Raw genomic sequence first — 23,954 nt, forward strand, 5'->3', positions numbered from 1 at the left:
ATATATATATATAAAGATGTGAGATAAGAAGCAGAAACAGGAAAAATAGAGGCAGGGTACAGATAAATATGGTCAGGCATTCCTGTTGCTCCACCTTTGTTGGCTTTATTGGAAAAAGTGGTAAAAAAACTGTGGAAAAAGAAATAGTGAGCAAAAAGAAAGGCAATCACTTCAGCATGCGCTAAAGACGATGAAGGCGAATGCCTGCGTGCTCACGAGGCATTAATTAAATTAATTGACATTCTCATTCGAAAGCGTTGTTACTTCCTATTACTTGTTTTCTCCCACCAAAGGTCATGGGTTCGCGTGCCTTAATTAATTCTACTTTAATTAAGTGTGCCTTAACTAATTTCGCCTTAATTAACACCAAAAGTTGTGGGTTCGACTCCAATTAAAGGTCGTGGGTTTGCGTGCCTTAACTCTATCTTAATAAATTGTGCCTTGATTACCTTCGCCTCAATTGACACCAAAGGTCGTGGGTTCGACTCCCATCAAACTGATGCATTGAATTTCGGCGCCATAACGCTGGACGGTCCATTTTTCGATAACGCCAGACAACGGATTTTTTTTTTAAATCTGAGCCACTTACGGCTTTCGCCTTAAAAGGTGTAGTGTGGTTGAGATAAACAGGTTATGGTACGCTAAAGAGCGCTCGAAGGGTAAGAATAGCAGTGAAAGGTTAGAGAAGAAATAGTATGGATTAATCGAAATAAAAACGCCCTCTTTTATTCATTTTACAGAGGATTCTTGTAATAGACCGATGTAATATCTCTGCTGACATTGCCTTTTAAGGGAGTAGATATATTTGACGTTAGCGGACACTTGTCAAATTGTCAAACTGGTGTGAGATATCACGACACCGAAAGCCACAGGCGCATAAATTAGTGGTTGAAAGCCGTAAGCCATGAAAATAAAAGAGGGCTGGGAGCCATGAGTAATTGAATTAGTAGTTTCCTTTGTGGGCAAAAAGGTGGAATGGAGTGGATGTTTCGTACTCTTTCAAAAGTTCCGTTTACGAATTATCCCTTGTCGAGGTCGGACACTACTAAGCGTTTGATGAAGTGCGTGTACCTGAACTTATCGATGTGAATGATGCCGGTAGCATATGAGATATCTTGGCTAATGCAGCAGCCGAAACGTATCATAAGAAGCCAACAAACACTGACACCAAGGACAACATAGGGGAAATTACTTGTGCTTAAGAAATGAAACAAAGAAATGATAAAAAATGGAAATGAAAGTGGATGAAAATCAATCTGCCGCAGGTTGGCATCATTCCCCACCTGCGGCAAGTTTTTTTTCTTTTTTGGCATGTTGTCTTTGGTGTCAGTGTTTGTTGGCTTCTTATGATATGACTAATAAATATAGGCCCCTCGGTTAACCCCCTTTTTTCTGAATTTATCGTAGGTTTGATACTGCATTGAGTAGCGGTAAGCAGTCGGTATAAACATGTGGTGGACTTTGGTGGTGCGGCTTTTCCCGAGTTTCATTTACGCTATTTGTTGGCTTCTGAAAAATCCGAAAGCTTTCCATGCTGAGCAGATAACGATATCCAAGAGTTAGTGTGCATGCGGTGATAGGTGTCGATGATTAATAGGTGGGCAGGAACAACGCGCAGACGATGTCTAAGTCAACCGACCAACGTCCTGGTGTAAAAGAGTTCGAAGTCCCCTAGGTACCAATGAATCGAATTTTGCTTGAGTCTTCGGTACCAGTGTTGCATGTTTTTTGTCTTATGATTTTCCTAGCTATACTTCGTGACGGAACCACTGAATATGCTCGTGAATATTAGTGCTGAGTGCTCGCGATAAGCTGGGACTGTCCCCACTCGACCAGCGCCACCTGCGACCACAGCGCGCATTCAAATCTGGGTCTTATTTCCCTCTGCTGTGACGCCCTCACTCAAGCCATGCGGCGGCGGCCACACCTCCTCCATAGTCCACGCTTGCCTGCTCCCTTAGTCTGGCCGAGACGTCAGTGCTAACACAAACTAATCCCAGTGCTGCTATGATTCTTGCTCTCCTCCACTGCTTTTCCTTCTTTGTCCCATCGCCGCTGTAGAGCGAGGTAAGACGAGTGCTCCAAAGCCGGGGGAAGTCGGGGAAGTAGTCATCGTTCGAATGCGTTACTTGCTGGATTGCAACAGCGCATCTGAATACAACGCATGCAAAAAAAAAAAAAGAACGAAGCAAGAGCCACGTCTATACTGACACTGCAAAGTTAGAGATAGTTTGATGCTTTGGTTTGCGTCGACAAATACTGCAATAATGATACAATGGTGCTAGTAATAACATTTATTTATATATTTATACTGCACCTTACAACCAGGTAAAAATGCAGGACAATGTAAAGAGCTGTGTAATAATTTAGTGCTAACGGCAAACGGTAAAAACTATCCAACAGTAATGCCAAACCAACTAAGGAAGATAAAAGCAACACTTTCGCCAAATAACCGTTGTACTGTTCATTTCTCGACCTTTTAGAGCCAAGCCTATGTTGTTAAAAGTATGTGGTGTAAAACTCTGTTAATGCACGCGCGTTAATATCGTCTGCAAAATACAAGATATATGCACGAATTGAATAGTTTTGAGCAGTTAAGTTCACCGCGCTGGTGAAAAAAATTCTGTGTTTAAAACCATACATCTTTTTTTTTCTTTTGCAATGTGCTAATTGAGGAGTCGAGTACCTAAGGTGGCCAACGTCGGGGAGAAAAACTATTGATGGGAGATTTTGTATGCGATCGCATAGAATGTCCTTGCGGCAAGAAAAATGTTCGACTTCGGTTCATGAATTTCTTTTCCTCACGTTTCCAGGAGGAGATTTGCTGCGCAACCTGTGGGGCCCGGATACTGCCCGTGCGACGTTCTATTCTAAAAGAAAAGGAAATATGCAATATCAGTGGTGAACAAACTAGTTCGACCAAAATAAATAATGCGACTTGTGCTACAGATTCCATTTTTTTTACTGTTTGTCACGTGCTGAGACAATGAAATGCACACCAGTTCTTTTACCACGGCTCTTTTACTACAGTGGTGGGATTTGAGCATAAATTTTAGCATGCATGGCAGGATCACTTGTGGGCCAAAATAGGCGGGTCATGATGGCCGAGCTTTGGAGGGGTGCGTGACATTGTCTCGCGTTCTGCCGGACCATTTAATGCTGCTGCAATCGAAACTCTACACGTCGTGTGCAGCTAATGATATAAATATCCGCGAAACCATTAGGCCAACGCCATCTTGTAGGCGTCGCATAGGTAGTCCTGGTTGAGAAAGATACAGGAATAAAATATATTGACGAGGATATGACAACAGTTTGGTGCTTATAAAAACGAATTCCTCTACAATAAACGCCAGTGCAACGAAATTACCTGTACCATGAATGAATCCGCTTGTCTCTGCCGAATTCTTGTATGTTGTCAGGTCTTCCACAGTGAAGACTACGAGTTTACCTGTGCAACGAAATAATTTAGGCGTCCCAAACGGCTAAAGTATTGCTTTGCAAAGAATCGCCCGCCGTGGTTGCTTAGTGGCTTTGGTGTTGCAGGAGGTCGCGGGATCAAATCCTGGCTTCGGCGGCAGCATTTCGATGGAAGCGAATTGAAAAAACACCCGCGTACTTAGATTTGTGTGCACGTTAAAGAAAGCGAGGTGGTCAAAATTAATTGCAGCACTACGGCGCGCCTCATAATCAGATCGTAGTTCCGGCACGTAAATCCCCATAATTTACTTAACTTTAAATTCTTTACAAGGAATGAATAAGGCGGCACCTTCCACAGCCTCGACTGAGCTGCGCTTAGTCCTAGAGTTCGCGATGTACTTCATGAGCACAGCGACTATTTTGGTCGTACTGCACATCTCCACAAGGGAGTATGGTAGGGTGCGTGAGCCATCTTGGTTTTAGCTTTTTATCTCAACAACTGTTCCATATATTAGCGTAAAATTCTGCACGCTCAATAGGCATAGCGTTGGCCTTAATTTGTGTAATTTTTTTACTGCAACGCGTTTTATGTTTTTTTTTGTACTTGAGAACCAAATTTTAAGCTATGATGGAAAATAAAATGTACCTTTTCTCAGAAACAAAAAAAAGAACAGCATGACCGTGAGATTTTGCATTATAATTCTCTATAATAGTGCGTTTAACTGGAACCTTAGAGATAAGCGTTCCCGCATTCACGTCACAAGAAAAAAAAATTGCCGTCACATGTGTCGTACCGTGGATGGTCTAATAATCGTTTTTTTAATAATAACTGAGCGACTTTTTCAAACCTTTACGTTCAGATTATTTACGAGGGATGCGAGTATAATCTGGAAAAATTTCAGCGTAATCGGCGGTATAGTTTTCCAGAAAATGTACATCAACTTCCGAAAAATTTGAAAAAGGTGATTTTGAGAAAAACTCATTATGTTTGCACCTGCACTACAACAATTCAAAATGCACCAGCAGAGTACACATACTTTCTGGCTTTTTTGGCGTCTTCTCCAAAGCCTTTCTTCATGTTTCTCTTTTTTCTGCGATGCTCCTTGCTTTCCTATGAGCTTCGGAACTCAGCCCCTTCAACACGCTTCTGGTGAAACCGGTTCAGACCGACTGTACAGAACACACCTGGTGCGATGCCAAGTCTTTCCAAAACAACGATTCGTGCTTGATTGCCGTCGTTGTAGTACGCCACAGCATCGCAAGTGGCAAGTTTCAACATGTCAGTGCAAACAAATGTTGTTTTCGGACAGCGGTACCAAATCAGCTGATTAATTGACTCGTTGGTGTTTTGTGTCCTGCCGTGGAGACACTATGGAGATGATAAAGCCTGGAACACTGGCTTGACTGCTTCCAGAACAGCAGTTGGCAGGCTGTTTTTATGGCAATATGACTGAGTATTACCTTCACTGAGGGCATGGTTGTACTCACACCATGATGACGCTCCTTTGGGGTACAGTCCATGGTTGGGCTCTTCGTCAGTGGATAACTTATGAAAATAGATTGCCCACACGGCCTTTCGCATGCTTTCTAAGCTATCAGTGTTCTAACGAATGGCCTTGCCGTAGTAAAATTTTAGGGAGTCAGTATCCTTCTCTGTGAGACGGCCTCTCCCAGATAGTGGAAGTCTAGTGGAAGTCTATCTGACAGCTTCTTACCTTTCAAACTACTCTTCAGGTTTCTAAGCCTGGTTGCCATACGCTTTTGCACATGGCCGACACACTCGTGCTTTTCAACGTCCTTGCTATATGGTTTTGCTTCTTTCACAGCAAAGTATGCCTCCCTGTCACCAATATATTTGGTGTACATCACTCCATGTTTTTCAACAGACCATGCAAAAAAGCTTCACAGCACTCGCAGCTTCCATACCTCCAGACAGTCCAACGTGTGTTGCTTTGCACTCGTCTTGGCTGCTGTCAGTGTGGAGATCTTGCGAACACAGATAGCAGAACTTAGTCTTCACTTCGAAGTCTAGCACCTTGCCTGTGTCAGCTGAAATGAGTGTGACGACACCGTGCAGGGATGAATGCCCTCTCTTCATCAAGGTTCCATCCACAGTAGCAGCGATTTCTTGTGGTTGAGAACTGCCATGCATGTCAGCCTTCACCTTGTCAACGGCCCGGGTGATGCTTCGTGAAGCAACTGTCGCTGTTGCATGAAGTAGGCGCGCAGTGTACGACGCAAAATTTCGTAGGCGGCGGAGGCATGTTCATAACAGCGCATATCACACGGCCAGCCAGCAGTCCTTTTCCACATGTCCGTTGCGCAAAAACAAACCGTTCATTTACCTCAAACAAGCCTCTTTGTGATCGCTTAGATGTCTTAAATGAGCTCGTCGCACAGCATTCATCGCAACAGACATTCATGGTGCACGCCAGTTCACCCCTCTCATCAATTTGTTCGTTTAGCTGAAGCTCACCTTTCCCGTATTTCTTGCATAATGCCGACTCCCGTAGAAAGTCTCGAAGGACCTCAATGTCAACGAAACGAAATCCTGAAGCGGTAGCCTCTTCCACGCTCAACGTGTCACATGGCGCACTCACCCACATTTTTGAAAAACTAGTACTGCGACGCGCCGGCTCCTCGTTCGTTTTTTTTCCTTGTAAATTGGTTGCCGCGAAACTTCCTCTTCCTCGTCCACTTCCCAGCCGTTCTTACCATAAGGAGGCAAAATACCCGGCAATACAACGTCAAATAACACGCGTGGAAGGTGCCCACAACAAAAAACAACCAGTAGGCCTCGATTCGCTATAAAAGCATCCCTGGTGGACAAATTTGCAATCGCAACTTATAAAAAATGCCAAAAAGTGAATATACTTACCAGATCTAACCGTATTTATTACAAAAATTACGTGAACACAGAAAAAATGACGGAAAACCACATGTAAACAAACCCTCGCGTATGTCATTTTTAAATACCAGGAGGCGCGGTTCTTGGCGCCATATTTAAATGGCACAGAGCGCTCCTATGCGCTCGGCGCTGCACTGTTTTGGTCCCCAGTGTGTATTATTTTTTATTGGTGAAATCAAAAAATCAGTTTTTTGGTCGATTTACCCTACTATACTAACTCGTACTCCGGTTGCTGAAACACAGCAGCGGGTGTCACGGCTGACCAAACGTCGAGGCTGTCACTGAAGTGAGTAGCTCAGCACCGATGACCGACGATATCGTCGTAGCGAATAAAGGCTGGAAAGAGGTGGAGGTCAACGTAGGCAACAGCGATGATGAGTCTTAACACGTAAAAAAAAAAGAACGCCTACGGGGGCAATAATGATATTCGATGCTCTGCAGCAGTACACTCACATGTTTCAGCGCGGAACTTGCGTGAACCTCGATGACAGTAATTGTGCCGGACTAGCATATTCTGTGAGATTAAGTATGATGAAGATGAAGTGAGATGAGACGAAGGCAGCTCTATCGGCGGCCTGATTTTTACATATAAGTGACCTATATAGGGAAGGATTTTGGAGGTCCCGAGCACTTTGCGATAAAAGTGTCGTCTAATTGAATATTAAAACAAGGCAGAAGTTCGCAGGAAGGTTGAGGCTTGAAACGATGAGCAATCGTCGAACAAGGAATATCGATGTATGATCATACTGCCAATGCTGAATAATTATTCCAATTATTACAGTTTCGGCGAGAGGACTTTGCCAGGGCAGCAACTCAACTGCACCCAGCTGCTGTCTTGACAAAAGCAAGTCTTCTTGTGAAATATTAGCTCTGGCGACATTCCTTGTTCGTCCACTGCTCATCGCTTATATGTCGTCACGTAGATGTCCCAGTGCACAAGAAGATGAGCAAGAATAAAGCGCAAGCACGTTTTTAAGAGAATTTTCGGCTTCAAAAAGTTTAAAGCGCAAACAACTCGGTGGCGGCATTAGCATGCTGGTCCGTCTGTCTGGCCACTCATACGCACCTTTCGTCGAGTCTTCGAGGCGCGCTCGAGGTAATACTAAATTCTAGAACGGACTAAAATCTACAGCTGAAGTGAATTTCTTTTCTTTTAATCACAACACCAATCAGCAATGTGCATTTTGCCAATTTCCATTGGTGGCCATTTTTTATTATCGGTAATTAAAGGATATGTATATTTAGGTGTAAATATTGACTGTAACGTAAAATTCCAAGGCGGTATCACTCACTCATACCAAAATGACGTTATGATATGGAATATGCACTCTGATTAGGGCTTAAGACATTAGAGCTTTCTTATCACGAGCTGTAGCTTCTCCGCTATATTCCGCCTTCATCCACATATTAATTACTGCATTATCTTATGAGGTAACATGTTTCTAAAATCTAAAACCGCTACAAACGATCTAGAAGCAGGCAATCTGTATCATAATGTTAATTAGCATACAGCCAATGCTGAATAATTATTACAAGCGCATGCACCTGCATTCATATTTATCCTTTTTTTTTCAGGGAACGCATTTAACCCGCTAAGAAATTAAAGTTATCGCTGAGCGCTAGACGCGCCTGCTCGATTTGGAACTTACTCAGACGTTAATAGCACCAGCAAATGTTACCAGCACGTATAGTATGTCTTTTCAATCATTACTTCTTGTTTCTAGCGCCACTCTTTCTTGATACAATACTTCAGACGTTGATGTAGTAAATTGAATTTAACAAGCTGTACAGTGATCGTCTGGCAGCTGTTCTCTCTGCCAGACAAGTTTGATTTGCTTGTAAAACTAAAGGCGAAAACATTTCAAGGAGTGTCATCTTTCTTTGTCGCATTTGTCCGAGGGAGAGGAAGCGAAAAAATAATTTCTAATAAGGAATACCATACCATACCATACCTTTCTAAGCTCCGACATTCAATCGGTCATTTCCTTTGTTTTTATACACTTAATTTAACCATGCGATTCATGCGGATCCCCCACTGCGATCTCGCATGCACCAGAACCACTCCGGAGAACAAGAACAACGAAGCCACGTTCAAAAGGAAGCAACACCAACACCAACGAAGAAGACGAGAACGAAGGAAAGCGGCCGCACAAGTGATCGTCATGGTCCGTTTTCAAAACCGTTTCAAGGAGTCGCTGGCATCCGTGTCTCCAGGAACCGTGCGCAGGATCGGGCGTGCCTGCTGCCTTCGGCTAGTGCTGCCCCTGGCAATGTGGATCCTCGTATACGTAGTTGTGGTCCGTCACGGGAGCGTGTGCGAGCGCACCTTTCACACCACAGTTGTCGGGGTCAACATGCAGGAGCTCTGCGATCGCCTCTGCGACCCGCGCCGAGTCTGGGGCACCGACGTCAGCATGGACGGTTTCCAGCTGCCTGACACCCGTCACGAAACCGTTTGGAAAATGGAGGTCTCCGGCGGATTGCCCGCGGGCGGCTTGCAGCTCTTCAGCGCCACCTTCTCCGTGCGCTTCAGGGAACCAGAACGCTGCGAGGTGCTTCGTGATGCCGTGTTATGCCTGGGCAGCACCATATTCTGCCTACGCTCGGTGGCCAACACGACGTTGGAGGCTCCGCGAGGACGGAAGGACGCTGGCGTCAACGCGACGCAGGTCGTGCAGCTGAACATGCCGCCGGGCGTCGCTCTCTTGTTCTCCGAGCGAGCGATACAGGCTCACGAGACCATGCTCAGGATGTCGCTTCAGGATTGACCACGTGGTGGCAAGAGGCTGTTGGGAGCCTCTGCGACCTGCTTGTGAATTTGAGAGCGCGTTTATTTTTGCGCGTGACGGACAAAATGAGAAGGTTCGGTTTGTTCCGTAAACATTCAGATGCTGGTAATGTCAGAGGTGCCGTAGAACCGAGAGCGTTAATGGGGAGAGCGTGCGTACCCACTGTAGGATCGTGCAGTTTGTAGGGTCTGAATCTCTTTGCATTGATTTATGTATTGGACATTTCTGTAGCTAACCTATAATAACAGTGCTAACAGTCTATTTGTGTGGCGTTTACCTTTTCGTGGACTTCCTGCGCATAGAAAGATTTTTTCTCTCTCTGATATCGCTCATATGCGTAGAAAAAATAAAATTATTGAATCATTTGTATGGCCGATAGAACATGGTTGCTTTCATAATAGGAAGTGGTTACCTTACCGAGCCTCAGAAAGGGACATGAATCATAAATTGGCATTCCTCTGCGATAATTATGCAGACCTTATTTCGCTTGGCTAGAAATGTTCCCAGGTCGCAAGATAAGTTTCCCATGCCACTTCCTGAGACTGCAACCTTGAGAAGCGGTAACTCTGTGATTAGAACCTACCCGTTGTTTGCTTGAGTTGTATGCAGTGTTCCAGGATCTTTAAAGGAACATTCGTGCTGATTACTTACACGCTGTTGGGTGTAAACTTTGGGTGTAATCGCTGCTAAGTTTTAGTACCTCCCACTGTGGCGCATCATAATATCTTGCTTGTTTCCTTGTTTAATTAATTAATGGAACAAATATTAGGGCTTAGCATCCCCCCAATAACCAACGTACTATAAGACGCGCCCGAAGTGGTGGTCTCTGAATTCATTTCGACCCCATGAGATTCTTTAATGTTGTGCACCACAATGTATGTACAGCTCAGCGTTCTTGTATGCCCTCCCCCCCCCCCCCCCCCGATTATCAGCAGCTCTTGCCGAGAGTCGAGCCGGCCACTTCGTCGCTGAGGCACGGAAGCGGACGTTAAAGGTGTGCTACAAGAAGGGTCCCTTAGTTATTTTTGTTCGCCCGCAAGGTCCGAAATCTCTATTTTGTACATGCTCCGCGATATAAATTTTGTCAAAATTTTGTCACGGCATCCGACCGCACGTGAAGACAAATGTTTCATGCTGAACTCTTTAATGCTGATTTATTTTACACGCTAATGAGAACTTCAAACTTCGTCTTTTATCCCCTATTGAAACAAAACTGCATTTCGCCCATAATGCAATGCACTGGCACGACAGCTGGCACACCACAATATTAGAAGCTAATAAGTATTGGAATGTTTCGTTTGGTAGCTCTTAAAGTAAAAAGAAAACATTGAGAAGCCTGCTCTTTCTATCTGCTTTGGAGAAGAACAAAATTTTCTTAAACGTTGTTAATATTGACGCTCAATCTTGTCCATGTCCACCCTAGTGGGCGTTGCCATCTTTCGTGTTGAGTGGCGACTCCCCGCGCTAAAGAGATGCGGCTTCTTACTTCACTAGGATGTGCAAAAACCCAACAAACGAATGAGTGAAATAATTATTTAATAAAATTTCATTTGGTTATTGGCTCTATACTCTATATATAACGAAATAAAGCTTAACAACACCTGCAGACAGGCTAGATGGTGCATTGCAGATCGAGGAGAGATAAGCTCACGGGAAGACACACACGAACCGCCGAGAAAGACCCAGGAGAGGCGCTAACTCACATCTGGGGCCGAATAACGTATAACTATTCCAATATGTTTTTATTCCAGTCTCCTGACGTCAAATTTGCGTAACTGCCGACGCAAGCATCGGGCGGTCACCCGCAGGGTTGTCTGAACAAACCAATCAAATTCTTCCCTCGTTCATAGGCGCGGTCACTTTTGTTTGCTTGAAAAACGAATAACGTTGCCTGCACTGAGTGGCTTGTCTTATCTAATTGGCTCACAAGAGGCGAGGACCATGCTCAATTTGAGAGGGACTCAATGGGGCCGAGCCACTGCCCTGAATATCGCTAACCGGAAGAAGAAGGTGGTGCCGGCGTCTGCGATTGGTCCGCTTTCTCTTACTTAGCTTGCGGTGGCTCACCGACAATTGCGGCGGCATGCAACGGAAGCTTAAGAATGACGCTAAAACGGATCCTCAGCAAAGAAGAGTTGGCAGAACGAGGTCGCAAACGTGCCGAAAGTGCTCGAAAACGTTACGCGACCACGCAAAAAGTTTCATTACATGCAAATAAGCCCATGCTCTCCGGCAGGAGCGAGTAGCCAGTGCTGCAGCGACCGGTGGCAGCCATACTTTATTCCTTTCGGAACGTAGCAGCCTGCGGCTATTCAGATAAAAATTCAGTTTTTTTCGGCATATTAATGCACCTTTAATGCGTACGCGTCACTTTGACGTGGTAAGTTTTTGCGGTTTTGTGACGTCGCGTGAGAGGCAGGTCAAGTGTTGCAGCCCGAAAACTTTTGACTAATAGCCGTGGGCTAATGCAAAAAGGCGTCGAACCAGAAATAAATATTTTTGTTTTGTTCGGTCGAGTTATGCATAATCAGTGTGTACACGTCATATCAGATGGGGAGCTATGGCGGTAATTGTGACGCCGCGTGACAGACAGGTGAAGTGGGGATGGTCCAAAAAGTTTTTGACCAGTCCCGGTGGGCTGATTGCAGAAATGGAATAGAAAAGTTTGGAATAGCTTTACGTTATAGCGCCCCTGTTTTATTTGCAGCCACGCCAGCAAATAAATGCAGAAAGGATTACACGCGCAGTGCATAACAACAATGGAACAACATAGTGACAAGGCAACCCAAATCACTAAAGCTACAACACACGTCCAAGAAACTCGATTTCTGCCGTGAAGAGCTTCACAGATGTATCGCTCACACATTTATCTCCCCTTTTTTCTGATATAAAATGCTTCCAATAGTTCACACGCAGTCTTATCGCGACCTTTTCCTAGGATTCTTAGGCCACTCAGTCGCGGTTCACACGCTTTGCAGTAGGAGCAATGATCAGCCACATTTGTCCCACCTCCCCTAATAGCCCTCACATGATCCCCTGCCCGGTCATTAATGCAGCGCCCAGTGTGGCCTATGTAAGCCATCCCACAGGTCAACGCGATCTCGTACACGACCCCCGTAGAGCAGTTACGGGAGGTGGGACAAATTATACACAGGAAACAAAAGGTGAAAGCGAAACGGAAACGAACAGCTAACAGCACAAAACCTCTCAAACTGACATTAACAAAGAATGAATGCCGAACCATGCGAGGGAAGCCATTTCGGAACATGCAATTCCGTCACAGAAAGAACAGTTCACCGGTGCATGACCAATGGGACAAGGCGATGAGGCAAGCGGTCGCGAGCTCTCCATGGCAGTAGACGCGTGGAATGACGAAACCAAGGTGGCTGGAGCGCTGTATTGTCCAATCCGCTGAGGAGATGCAGGCGCCTCAGCACTTCGGCATGAAGCGGCAGGTGACCGAAAGGTCCTGACCATGCAGCTATACGTAAGTTCGGGCACGTAACGCGACTTATCACGTTCTGCCAACGGCTGCAGGCGTTTACAGGTCGCAGGGTGGCACTCCGTAACCTAGCAAAGCCACGAGCAAGTACTGTAGTGCTAGAGTCAACGGCAGCAGGCAGGGCAATTCAGCCAGTATGAAAAGGACGGTTAGTGGATGATGATGATGATGATGATGATGATGATGATGATGATGATGATGATGATGATGATGGCCTCATGTTATGGCTCATACCCACACTGGGGAATTGGCCAAGAATTGAGTGCTGAAACGTTCACCTATTCTTTTGAAGTGCTACTTATTCGATGCGAAAAAAAATATATATAACGAAAGAGAGATTTAAAAAAAACATACAAAAACGAACAAATTACAAGACAAAAGTTAAAAAGTTATTCGTTTTGTTTACTGTATGTAAATGCAAACGGCATCAAATACGTCCCTGTGGCTGACCCCTATAACTGACGCACCGAAAGATAGTATGATTTCTGGTGATAACATTAACCCTAATTTTGCGAGCGTAAGTTCGAGATGTCTTTTTCTTAACAATTTGTATCGTCGACATACCAAAAAATAATGATCTAGTGATTCTGTTTCTTGGCAGTATGGACACAGAGGCGATAGCGTCAGACCAGTCCTGTGTAAATATAGGTTTAATGGAGGGACACGGCAGCGTAATCTCGTGATCGCTACTTCTGATTGTCTTGATGGACACCACTGGATTTTCCACGGAAATCTGAGGTGCTGATATTCTGTCCATGTTGTTATTGATTCACTGACATTCCTATGAATTGAATATTTTCTATATCTGATTGCTGTTATGTGATCCACCAAAGGAAGAACAGGCATTATAGGTCCACTCAGGAATGCTCGCGCTAATGCGTCTGCCATTTCATTTGAATGTAAACCACAATGTCCAGGTACCCATAATAGTTTTAGAGAATTCAACTGTGGAGGAACTAATGTTAGAAACGTCTTTCGTGGTGGCGAATTGGGTGAAGCCGTAAGCGAAGTACAGACCGAAAGGGAATCTGTTATAATAACCGCACTTATTGAGTTCGACGGGAGTTTCCGAAGCGCTAAAAGAATTGCTAAAAGCTCGGCTTCAAAAACAGTTGTGAAGTCTGGCAGTCTCAAGGAGAATGACCAGCCAAGCGGAAGCGAGAAGATGCCTATGCCCACCTTTTCGTTGTTCACTGAAGCGTCTGTAGCTATTATGTTATTTGTTTGCACGTGTGCTAGGTAATCTTGCAACAGGTTATTTAAAAAAGTGGCAGATTGAAACTTAGAGTTTGAGGGGAAAATGTCATCAAAATCTATCTTAATATTCTGATGTGATTCGGTTGACGGAATTACCTCTCGAATGTTCACATTCAGGCTATCTAATTGTTTTTGTACAAATATGATCTGTGGAGTGTCAGATCGAGGCCAATGAGCAAGGAAGAAGGAATTTGGATCATTAATGAATGCGTATTCAGATCGTCTAAGCGGCAAGCTGTAAAATTTCAGAAATGCTTGAACTGTTAAGATGCGAAATCTGCAGGGCAATGTTGGAAGGCGCGCTTCTTGATAGATAACATTAATAGCCACAAACCTGGGGAGTCCCAGACACAGGCGTAGGGCCTCACGCTCCAAAAGAACCAGAGGCTTTATTTTATAAGCGGGGACGCCTGAGAACGAGACACACCCAAATTCCAATATGGGGCGCATATACATTTTATAAATCATCAAAAGTGAATCCCTACGTAGTCCATATTTTCGGTTACTCATTCTGCGCAGAATACCTAAAGCACGTTGTGACTTACCCGCTACACTCACTATGTGTGGACTCCAGTTGAGTTTTCCATTATATGTGATTCCCAAATATTTTAGAGACTCAACCTGTGGAATGGGTTCTTGCTTATAAGTTATGGAAATTGAAACCGGATCCATGACCGAGAACACTAAAATGGCGCTTTTGCTTACGTTTAATGACATACAAATTGTCTGAAGCCATACTTCTGGCATGTTCATGTATCTTTGTAATTTTTGGTATAATGTGTTAATGTCAATGTCAGCAGCACAGAATGCAATGTCATCTGCATACATGTAAACGTGCACGTCCTGACAAGTGGGGATAGAGCTCATTAATATATTAAATAATATTGGGGATAGGACAGATCCTTGGGGAACACCGTGAGTTTGTCTGAATTTAGACGAAGAACATCCGTCCTTGAAGCAATAAAATTCTCTTGATCGCAAAAATTCTGCTACCCAGGCGGTTATATAATTGGGGAAATTACGACGCTGCAGAATATCCAATAGAATTGAATGTTCGACGCTGTCATAAGCCTTAGCTATATCTAATTTCATTAAAGCAGAATATTCTCTCCTCTTCCGGGCAAGTTGGATGCGGCTCTCTAAATCAGCATGGGCACACCATATTGAGCAATTAGTTCTAAAGCCTATTTGATTTGGACTTAATATTAAGTTATCCGTCATCCAGATAGTAATTCGGCAGTGTAATACTCTCTCTATGAGTTTGACCATATTAGAAGTAGGAGAAATAGGTCTGACGTTTTCTATGTTATAACCTAGTCCTTGTTTTTTAGGTATCGGGATTATTTTAGCTACTTTGCAATCGTAAGGTATCCAGGCTTTGTGTAAGGAATAGTTTATAACGTTTAGAAGGTCTCCAGGAGATAGATCAAATAAAATTTTTATCATGTGAACGGTAATTCCATCAGGACCAGGGGCTGACAAAGGTAAGTTTCTAATCACTTGAGCTAATTCAGGCAATGTAACTTCAGTATACACTAAGGATGGGGCTACTTTTTGCAAATTATACGACATCGATGACGTGAATCTACTCTCCAAGCCTTTAGCAAGGAGTTCAAGAGATTTTCTCAATTCATCGGGAGACAGATTGACATAATCAATATTAGTTGGCGATGGCAGAATTTTCCGATATCTCATATATCTAAACAACGATTTTTTGTTTTTAGATTTAGAAAGGAAATCATAGTGTTTCTTATCATAATCCTCTTTAGCTTTAGTAACTGTACGTTTAAAGACAGCAGCATGAAACTTGTAATCAGACCAATTTTTGGGGCACTGGTTGTAGGGGAGCTGCTTCCAAGCTGCCTGTCGGCGTCGGTGGTCTCGCGTGCAGTCTGTATTCCACCAAGGGTTATAAGATGTTTGCTTTGCAGATGTAACACTGAATTCAGCCTTTTTGTATGTTCTTTTAATTACCGCACAAAGTTTCATAGCCTTGGTGTCTTCCTGCTCTTTAAAATGAGAAGTCAAATGCACCTTAAGATCGGATTTAAATTTATTATAATCTACAAATACGCGCACCTGGGAGCACGATGGCATACACGGGCAAGCAATTTCAACCATTATTGGAAAGTGGTCATTGTTGGTTGCACAGTCCAAGGCTGTCCAGGATGAGTTAGTGAAGGACGAACTTATGAAACGTAAATCCAATGCAGAGCGGGACTGTTTACTAATATATGTAGGAATTCTAGAGTTCAGATAATACAGATTATTATCTATTGTCCAATCCCACAAGCGTTTGCCACATTGGTCAGTTCGAAAGCCCCAGCACGTGTGATGGGAGTTGAAATCTCCAACCAGAATTTTGTCCTTACACCATGAAGTCACTGCTGAATTCAAACATCGAGTGTTCTGTACACCCGCCAGAAAGTATAAGTTTACTAAGGAGAAAGGTAGACACCCTGTTATAGTTATATCTAATGCGAAAATTTCACTTTCGGGAGACATATGTTTATATGAAATCTTTGCCTTAAGGTTAAGTCTGTTATTGATAAAGAAAGCTAAACCTCCGCCCTTCGATGGACGGCCCAGTCGGAAAGATCGATAGTTAGTCAATTGGAAACATTGATGTACTGAAAGCCATGTTTCTTGCAAAGCAATAATATCCGGGGAGAATTTCGATGATAGATACAATAAATCTGTTGCTGCAGAGTAAATTGATCGGCAATTCCAATGAAGAATTTTTAGGAGACCTATGGTTGCGTTAGTATGGACTCAGTAATTGCCTTACCTAAAATGTTTTCCTTTAAGAAATCTTCCTTTGTAAGGCTGTCTTTCTGATACTTTTTTGTCTTCGCCTGAGTTAGAGTCGTAGCTTTTTTAGACAAAGGGGACCTACATCGTTTTAACGAGCGAGGATCCATGTCCATTTCCTCTGCGTCCTCTGTGTTATCGTTGGAGCCTGTGCTTTGGGTCTGGTTAACATCGACAGGTGGGATTACAATTTGGGCATCTTGCGACGTGCAATTGGCGGTTACTTCCTCATTTGAAGTACGTGGACACTGAGTAGTTCGAGAAGTTGCTGTTGTTGTTCCGAGTATCTGCGCCATCTGGCTAGTTAGAATTTGTGTCAGGGACTCACAAAGGTTTCCAGCTAGGCGCTCCATAGATTTTTCCATTGCCCTTTCGATGGCATTAGCAATAGAAAGTGAAAGAGACGCATCCGTTGCTGTCACCTGGCGGGCTGTGACGCCGGCGTATCCCTGTGTCCTAGAATGAATTTCCGCTACGGCTTCTCTACGTGAACAACGTCTTCATTCTACTATTTCCAGAATTTCAATTTCCCGTGCCTTTGCTGAGCTATTAGAATAATCAGCAGAGTGTGCGTCATTGCAGAGGCAGCACCTTTCTTCCTTGCTTTTGCACTCGCTAGCATTGTGCTCTTCACCTCAAATTCGGCACCTGGAAGCAGATCTACATCCTTTTAACGTGTGTCCGTAGCGCCAGCATTTCACACATTGGAGGGGACGAGGGGACAGAGGTTCCACTCTGTAGATTAGAGGCCATGCCTTTATCTCTGAGGGTCGAATTGTCCCTGCAATGATCGACTATGGCTATGATCGACTCAGTAGGGATCCTGGTTTTCTCGACCACACGTCCACACCGATTAACTGAAATTACACCCGCGGGTGAAAGCATCTGTGATACCTCTGCCAGTGTCATATTCACGTCGACGCCGCGGACAAGCCCTTTCACACATGCCAAGTGGGGAGGAATAAATGCGCTCACCGGATTGGCGGCAAACAGCGAACACTTTAACAGGTCTTCTACACAGGACTGGTCTGGCGAAAAGCAGAAGACTCCACCTCTGCCAAACTGGCGGACCTCGGTGATTTTCTGGAAATGGGCCGTCGCCGATCGCAATTCCGCCTGAATCGCTTTTGGATTCATCCGTATGACTCCGTTATTGGTTGGGACAAGAGCCACAGGAACTGATGTGATGCCGTTGCGTAGAAACAGATCCACAGGTAACTCCTGCGGAGGAATAGAAGCGGACCAGGGGAAGGCCCCCGGCCCTGGTGAAGAAAAGGACATCTGCGTGGTCTGATTAACTAATAAATAAAGAGACTAGCAAAACTGTTGACAATCGATAAAAGGAGAAAAAAAAAACAGCTACTCAATCCTTGGCCAAAATCCTGCGAGGCAAGAACACTTCCAGTTTGCCTAAACTTCGTTCTTTTTTTGGCTTCAAACACGGCTTTGTGACTTTGTAAGCTCATCATTTTCAAGAACGCGCGGCTCTGTAAATCGTTAAATAAACACTAATAATATTGTTCTATGGCAGGATCCAAACACATGACCTCTAGCACACAAGCCTTATATTGAAGCCATCAAGCCACGGACGCATATAACACCCTTTCTCGTAGGCGAGGCAGTGCGTTGAGATGCTTGGCGCGTTAAGATCCGCAGTTTCACTAGAAGAAACGGACGCATCGGAAACATCACGAGTACAACACGACATTACGGACACCACTGAAAATTAAACAAATGATATATACATATGGTGTACAAATTGCTCCGACGACCACCCAGAATAAACGAGTTGAAGACTCTGCTATAGAGCATTACAGGCAGCGCCAACGTTGTACTTCAGTTTTGCCCATACAATCAAAGATATGTGACAATAAAGCACTGCCTATACAGTCTAGTTAACCTCACTTAGCGCGCTCAACGTCATCTGGAAGCTTCTTGACAAATGTGACCATCCCAGGCCATCTGCAAAGAAAGCCGGCATTAACCAGATTACGGGAGGTGATATACCCCTATTCATGGACTGTTACCGTCGCTATCATTTCACAAAGCTTATCAATAAAGCTTATTACCACCACCACCACTATCATTCACAGAGCTCAAGTGTACCCAGCCTGTGGCGGGCTGGACTAACTTATGCTTCGTATCCAATTATGCAGAGTCGAATCGCGACGTAGCGTTTATCATGTACAGAATAAAATTAGCTCTGAGGGTGTTTGACTGCCTCTTGCTTTAGTTACTCATTCGGTCCACAGGCAAATTAGGGGATAGAATAGCCTGCCTGCACGTATAATTGCATATGTCTAAGGTGCTGCAGTGGTAACAATTTACATAATATCCTATCAATACTTGAGATTTATTCACGTTCCTCGGAGAGTTGAACTGTAACGCTGTTTTTTCGCATGCACTTTTTCTATAACCTGCTCATTAAGTACTGTGTTACTGCTTCATACATTTTTACTATTGTTTTTGCTAGAACTATTCAAAACTGCAAAGAAAATTACTAAAATTTAGACGAAATCTGGGGATAATGTACAAGAAGAAAATTGGGACACATTGCGGTACAGTCCATGGAACATCAAAATATGTTCACTTTTTTCGTTGGTATGCAACTGTTATCACGCTCTGGCCACCAAACATACGGTGCGTAACGAATAAGAGTAGCCTGCGCCTCAGCACCATCGCCACCAGATCGTGGTTGCTGACCTTGGCAGAACGCTTGTAGCTGCCACCTATTCGCCTGCGTCTATCTTAGCAAGTGGTGGAGGTTGTTTTGATCCCACCGATGGCATCGGTTGTTGGGAACTCGGCGCTGACGCCCGTGGTTGTACCTGGGTCGCAAGCCCCAAGGGTAGCGTTGGCCTGGCGGCCTGGGGTACAACTGGAAGCATCCGAAGGTCCCGGCAAAGCATGAGTCGACTGGTAACAACAAAACAACTTGTTTATTTTAACATCGCAAAGAGTTGGCGGTCAGGTTGACCGAAGTAGAGAGACGGGAGAGCACTTTACTCAACAGAAGAAATCGGAGCCCTCCTTTTGGCGTCCGGGGGCAGCTGTTTTTATACTCTCGCAGTTGAGGGCAAGAAGGAACCCCTTAATAGACGAGCACGTGAATGTACAATGGGCTAATGGTGACGCACACTGTCGTAGCGCTGCCGGTCGGGCACAATGACTGGAATGAGAGGATGATCCCTGCTTTCGCATCGCCTGGTTCGGGCACAATGACTGGAAGGAGAGGGTGCCCCTGCTGTCGCATCGCCTGGTTCAGGCACAATGACTGGAAGGAGAGGGTGATCCTTTGCGGTCGCATCGCCGCAGTCGCGCCTGGAAACACCTGGCGGGGAGCGTTGCGGCGACGACGATCGGGCCAAAATGTCTGCCGCCCCGCCGCAGTCGCGCCGGCAAAACCACGTGTCGCAGGCGAAACGCAACAGACCGCCCCGCCGGGGAAAGGAGATCCCGATGGACAGGGGACTGCATCCGCTGTCCGGAGGGATGTCGCTCGATGATGCTCATAACCGAAGTCGGGCGTCCCTCGACGTTTCTTGAGCGCAGCGCACAGAGAAGGCCTCGTTCTCTCGTTCAGGTTCGCACGGGACACTGCAAAGTGACTTCGGGAGAGTTCACATTTTTGTTCTCGTTCCCGGCAAGCGTTAGAACTACGCTGAAACTCAACCGCTCAGTCAGCAAGCACGGCACAACCCTCACTAAGCCCTGCCAGGCTCTTTCCCCTTTTTATACCATTGCCTAGTTCCTTACAGTAGTCTAGCATCACTTAGAACGCGTCCACAAATTGAAAAATTGCACTAGAAAGCATATCATCACTTTGAAACACTAAACAAAAGCAATATGTTAAAAAAAATCCTGCCTCAGGAAGAAAAACATCAGTAACAAACAATTTTGAGGCTGATTCCTACGTTAGGGGCTTCGACTTAAGCCATCGGCGTTACCGTTGAGACTCCCCTTTTTGTAACGCACCTCAAAGGAATATTGTTGTAAAGCGAGGCTCCAGCGCAGGAGGCGGCCATTTTTGGGAGAGATGGTCTGCAGCCATTGGAGAGGGCAGTGATCCGTCTCAATGATAAACCTCGAGCCGGCTAGATAGCATGACAATTTCTGAACGGCCCACACGAGACATGCACACTCTTTCTCGGTGGCGCTATACGCCTGCTCACGACTGGTCAGCTTACGACTAGCATACAGGACGGGGTGTTCTACTTCTCCCTTTTCCCGTTGGCACAGTACAACGCCCATGCCTCGCTCACTAGCATCGCACTGAACAATGAACCCTTTTGTATAGTCTGGCGATCGTAGCACAGGCTGGTTTGTTAGGGCACTCTTTAGGGCGCTAAAAGCTCTTTCCTTTGTCTCGTCCCAGACGACTGTTTGAGGCTCTGTCTTTCTTAGAGCATCCGTCAGGGGAGCCGCGATATCAGAGTACCTAGGGATGTACCTCTGATAGTAGCCGGCGACACCCAAGAACGACCGAATATCGGTCTTGGTGCGCGGTTGCGGAAAGTCTCGCACAGCGGCCACTTTTATTTCAGAGGGGCGGCGACGACCCTGACCAATCACGTGACCGAGGTAGACAACCTCGGCCTGTGCTAACTGGCACTTAGGAGCCTTGACTGTCAAGCCCGCTTCGCGCAGGCGGGTTAGCACTGCCCGCAAGTGTGTCATATGCTCAGACCAGGATGCGGAGAATATCGCTACGTCGTCTAGATACGGTAAAGCGAATTCTTGCTGTCCCCGCAACACTTTATCCATGAGGCTTGAAAAACAGTATGGCGCGTTCTTCAAACCAAAACTCAACACTTTAGGACGGAATGTTCCCATTGGTGAAATGAACGCCGCATACCTACTAGCCTCTTCTGTAAGTGGAACCTGCCAATAACCCCTGACAAGATCTAGGGTGGAAATAAACTGAGCGCTACTAACTTTCTCAAGGCGCTCCTCGATGTTAGGGATCGGATAAATTTGATCCTTAGTGATGGAATTAAGCCTGCGGTAGTCGACGCAAGGACGAGGTTCCTTGCCCGGTACCTCAACTAAAATCAAAGGGGAGGTATAATCACTCTCACCTGCCTCAATAACAACGAGCTGTAGCATTTTCTTTACCTCAGCCTCCATAATATCGCTCTGGCGGGGTGACACCCGATACGCCTTGGATCGTACTGGCTCTGGGGAGGTAAGTTCTATATCATGAGTAGAACAGACCTTGAAACTCTTGTAATAGCTGGTGTAGTTCGGTTTTCTGCTCAGGCGACAGCGGTGCTTTACTGATAAGGTCACTAATGACTTGACCGGTGTCTTCCCTGTTCGTCACTGAGCCTAGTCCCGGAAGCTCGACCGGAAGCTCTTCAGGAACGTTTACCATCATGCACACCACTGCTTCCCTTTGTCTATAAGGTTTGAGCAGATTACAGTGGTAAACTTGCTGTGCTTTCCGCTTTCCTGGCAGACTTACCACGTAGTTAACGTCCGACAGTTTCTGAACAATTCGTGCTGGGCCCTCCCACTGCACGTCTAGTTTGTTGTTTAGCGATGTGCGCAATATCATGACCTCATCGCCCACCTCAAAACGACGGGCCCTGGCTGTCCGATCATAATAAACCTTGGCCCTCTGCTGGGCCTTTGTCATTGCTTCACCTGACAACTCCTGTGCCCTTCTTAAGCGTTCGAGGAGCTTAAGTACGTACTCCACCACGACTGGGTCGTCGCCCCTACCTTCCCACGATTCTCGAAGCATGCGAAGCGGAGATCGAAGCGAGCGACCGTACACCAGTTCAGCTGGCGAAAACCCCGTAGCCGCATGCGGCGCGGTCCTTAAAGCAAACATCACCCCAGGCAGACACAGCTCCCAGTCAGTTCGATGTTCAAAACACAACGCTCTCAACACGCGCTTCATGACGGAGTGGAGCTTCTCAACGGAATTCGACTGTGGGTGGTACACTGAGCTGTGTAACAGCTTTACCCCACACCTTTCGAGAAAAGTTGTCGTCAAAGCGCTAGTAAACACTGTGCCCTGATCGGATTGGATTTCCGCAGGAAAACCAACTCGCGCAAATATGGACAGTAGTGCATTGACTATCTCAACTGAGCTGAGTTCTTTAAGCGGCACTGCTTCAGGGAACTTTGTCGCTGGGCAGATCACAGTCAAAATGTGTCTGTACCCCGTGGCTGTTACCGGCAGAGGTCCCACTGTATCAATAACGAGCCGTCTAAAAGGCTCCGTTATGATAGGTACCAATTTCAACGGCGCCCTTGATTTGTCCCCTGGTTTGCCCACCCGCTGACAAGTGTCACATGTCCTCACGAAATGGTCTGCGTCCCGAAAACACCCTGGCCAATAGTACTCTTGCAAGAGACGGTCCTTAGTTTTCTTAACTCCTAGGTGTCCGGACCACGAACCCCCGTGTGACAAGCGCAACAGATCCTGACGATAGCATTGAGGCACGACCAGCTGATCGAACTCCACTCCTCTGCGGTCTAGATACTTCCGGTACAGGACTCCACCTCTTTCCACAAAACGCGCAGTTTTCCTGGCGATACCTTCTTTGACATTGCAGCGCACGTTTTCCAGGCTGCCATCCTTTTTTTGCTCGGCTATCAAAGCCGACCGGCTGACTTTTAGCAACCTATCAAGTCCGTCTGACGTAGGCGCGATGAGCAAATCAGTAGATAGCTCTTCTAACTTTCCCGTGTCGGGCGTTTCCTCTCCAGTATCTGGCGCCTTTAACGTTACAGACTCAAGTTTATTCAGTTCGGGCGTGCTCTGAATATCAGCTTGCTGCGCCTCTGACCCTTTTTCGTTGTTTGATAACGTCGGCCCCGCAACTACCGCCTTTGCAGCGAGCTCCCGAACCTTCGACCTGGTTAAGGCCTGAACACTAGCTTCACCAAACAAAAGCCCCTTCTCGCGCAGGAGGTGATCGGACGTGTTTGAAAATAGGTACGGGTACTGGGGTGGCAGCATAGATGACACTGCCGCCTCCGTCTCAAGCGCTCCGAAAGGTCCTTCAATAAGCACTTTTGCTACCGGCAGACACACGCTATGAGCTTCCACGGCTTGCTTGATCCATGCGCACTCGCCCGTGAACATATGGGGTTCTACGTAAGACGGGTGAACTACATCCATCGTAGCTGCGGAATCGCGAAGCACTCGGCACTCTTTCCCGTTCACGAGGAGGTCTCGCATGTAAGGCTCGAGAAGCTTCATGTTCTCGTCAGTGCTGCCTATTGAAAAAAACACAACTTTTGGTGTTGTTTCCGG

At 45.7% G+C, this 23,954-nt stretch overlaps 1 protein-coding gene and 1 pseudogene across 1 annotated transcript in view; one reads left to right on the forward strand and one right to left on the reverse strand.

Annotated features, from left to right (window-relative positions):
* The window catches only part of LOC142584856 (beta-hexosaminidase subunit beta-like), a 44,449-nt gene extending 41,500 nt beyond the window's left edge, over nt 1-2,949 (forward strand). The window contains exon 11 of the mRNA XM_075695165.1: nt 2,814-2,949. Within this exon, the coding sequence (XP_075551280.1) occupies nt 2,814-2,874 (61 nt within the window). The 3' untranslated portion in view covers nt 2,875-2,949. The remainder of the gene's footprint in view (nt 1-2,813) is intronic.
* Nucleotides 2,950-4,426: 1,477 nt separating this feature from the next.
* LOC142584501 (uncharacterized) lies at nt 4,427-5,569 on the reverse strand (annotated as a pseudogene).
* Between the last annotated feature and the right edge of the window lie 18,385 nt (nt 5,570-23,954).

The sequence above is a fragment of the Dermacentor variabilis genome, chromosome 6 (genome assembly GCF_050947875.1).
Source record: "Dermacentor variabilis isolate Ectoservices chromosome 6, ASM5094787v1, whole genome shotgun sequence".
Taxonomy (NCBI): Eukaryota; Metazoa; Arthropoda; class Arachnida; order Ixodida; family Ixodidae; genus Dermacentor; species Dermacentor variabilis.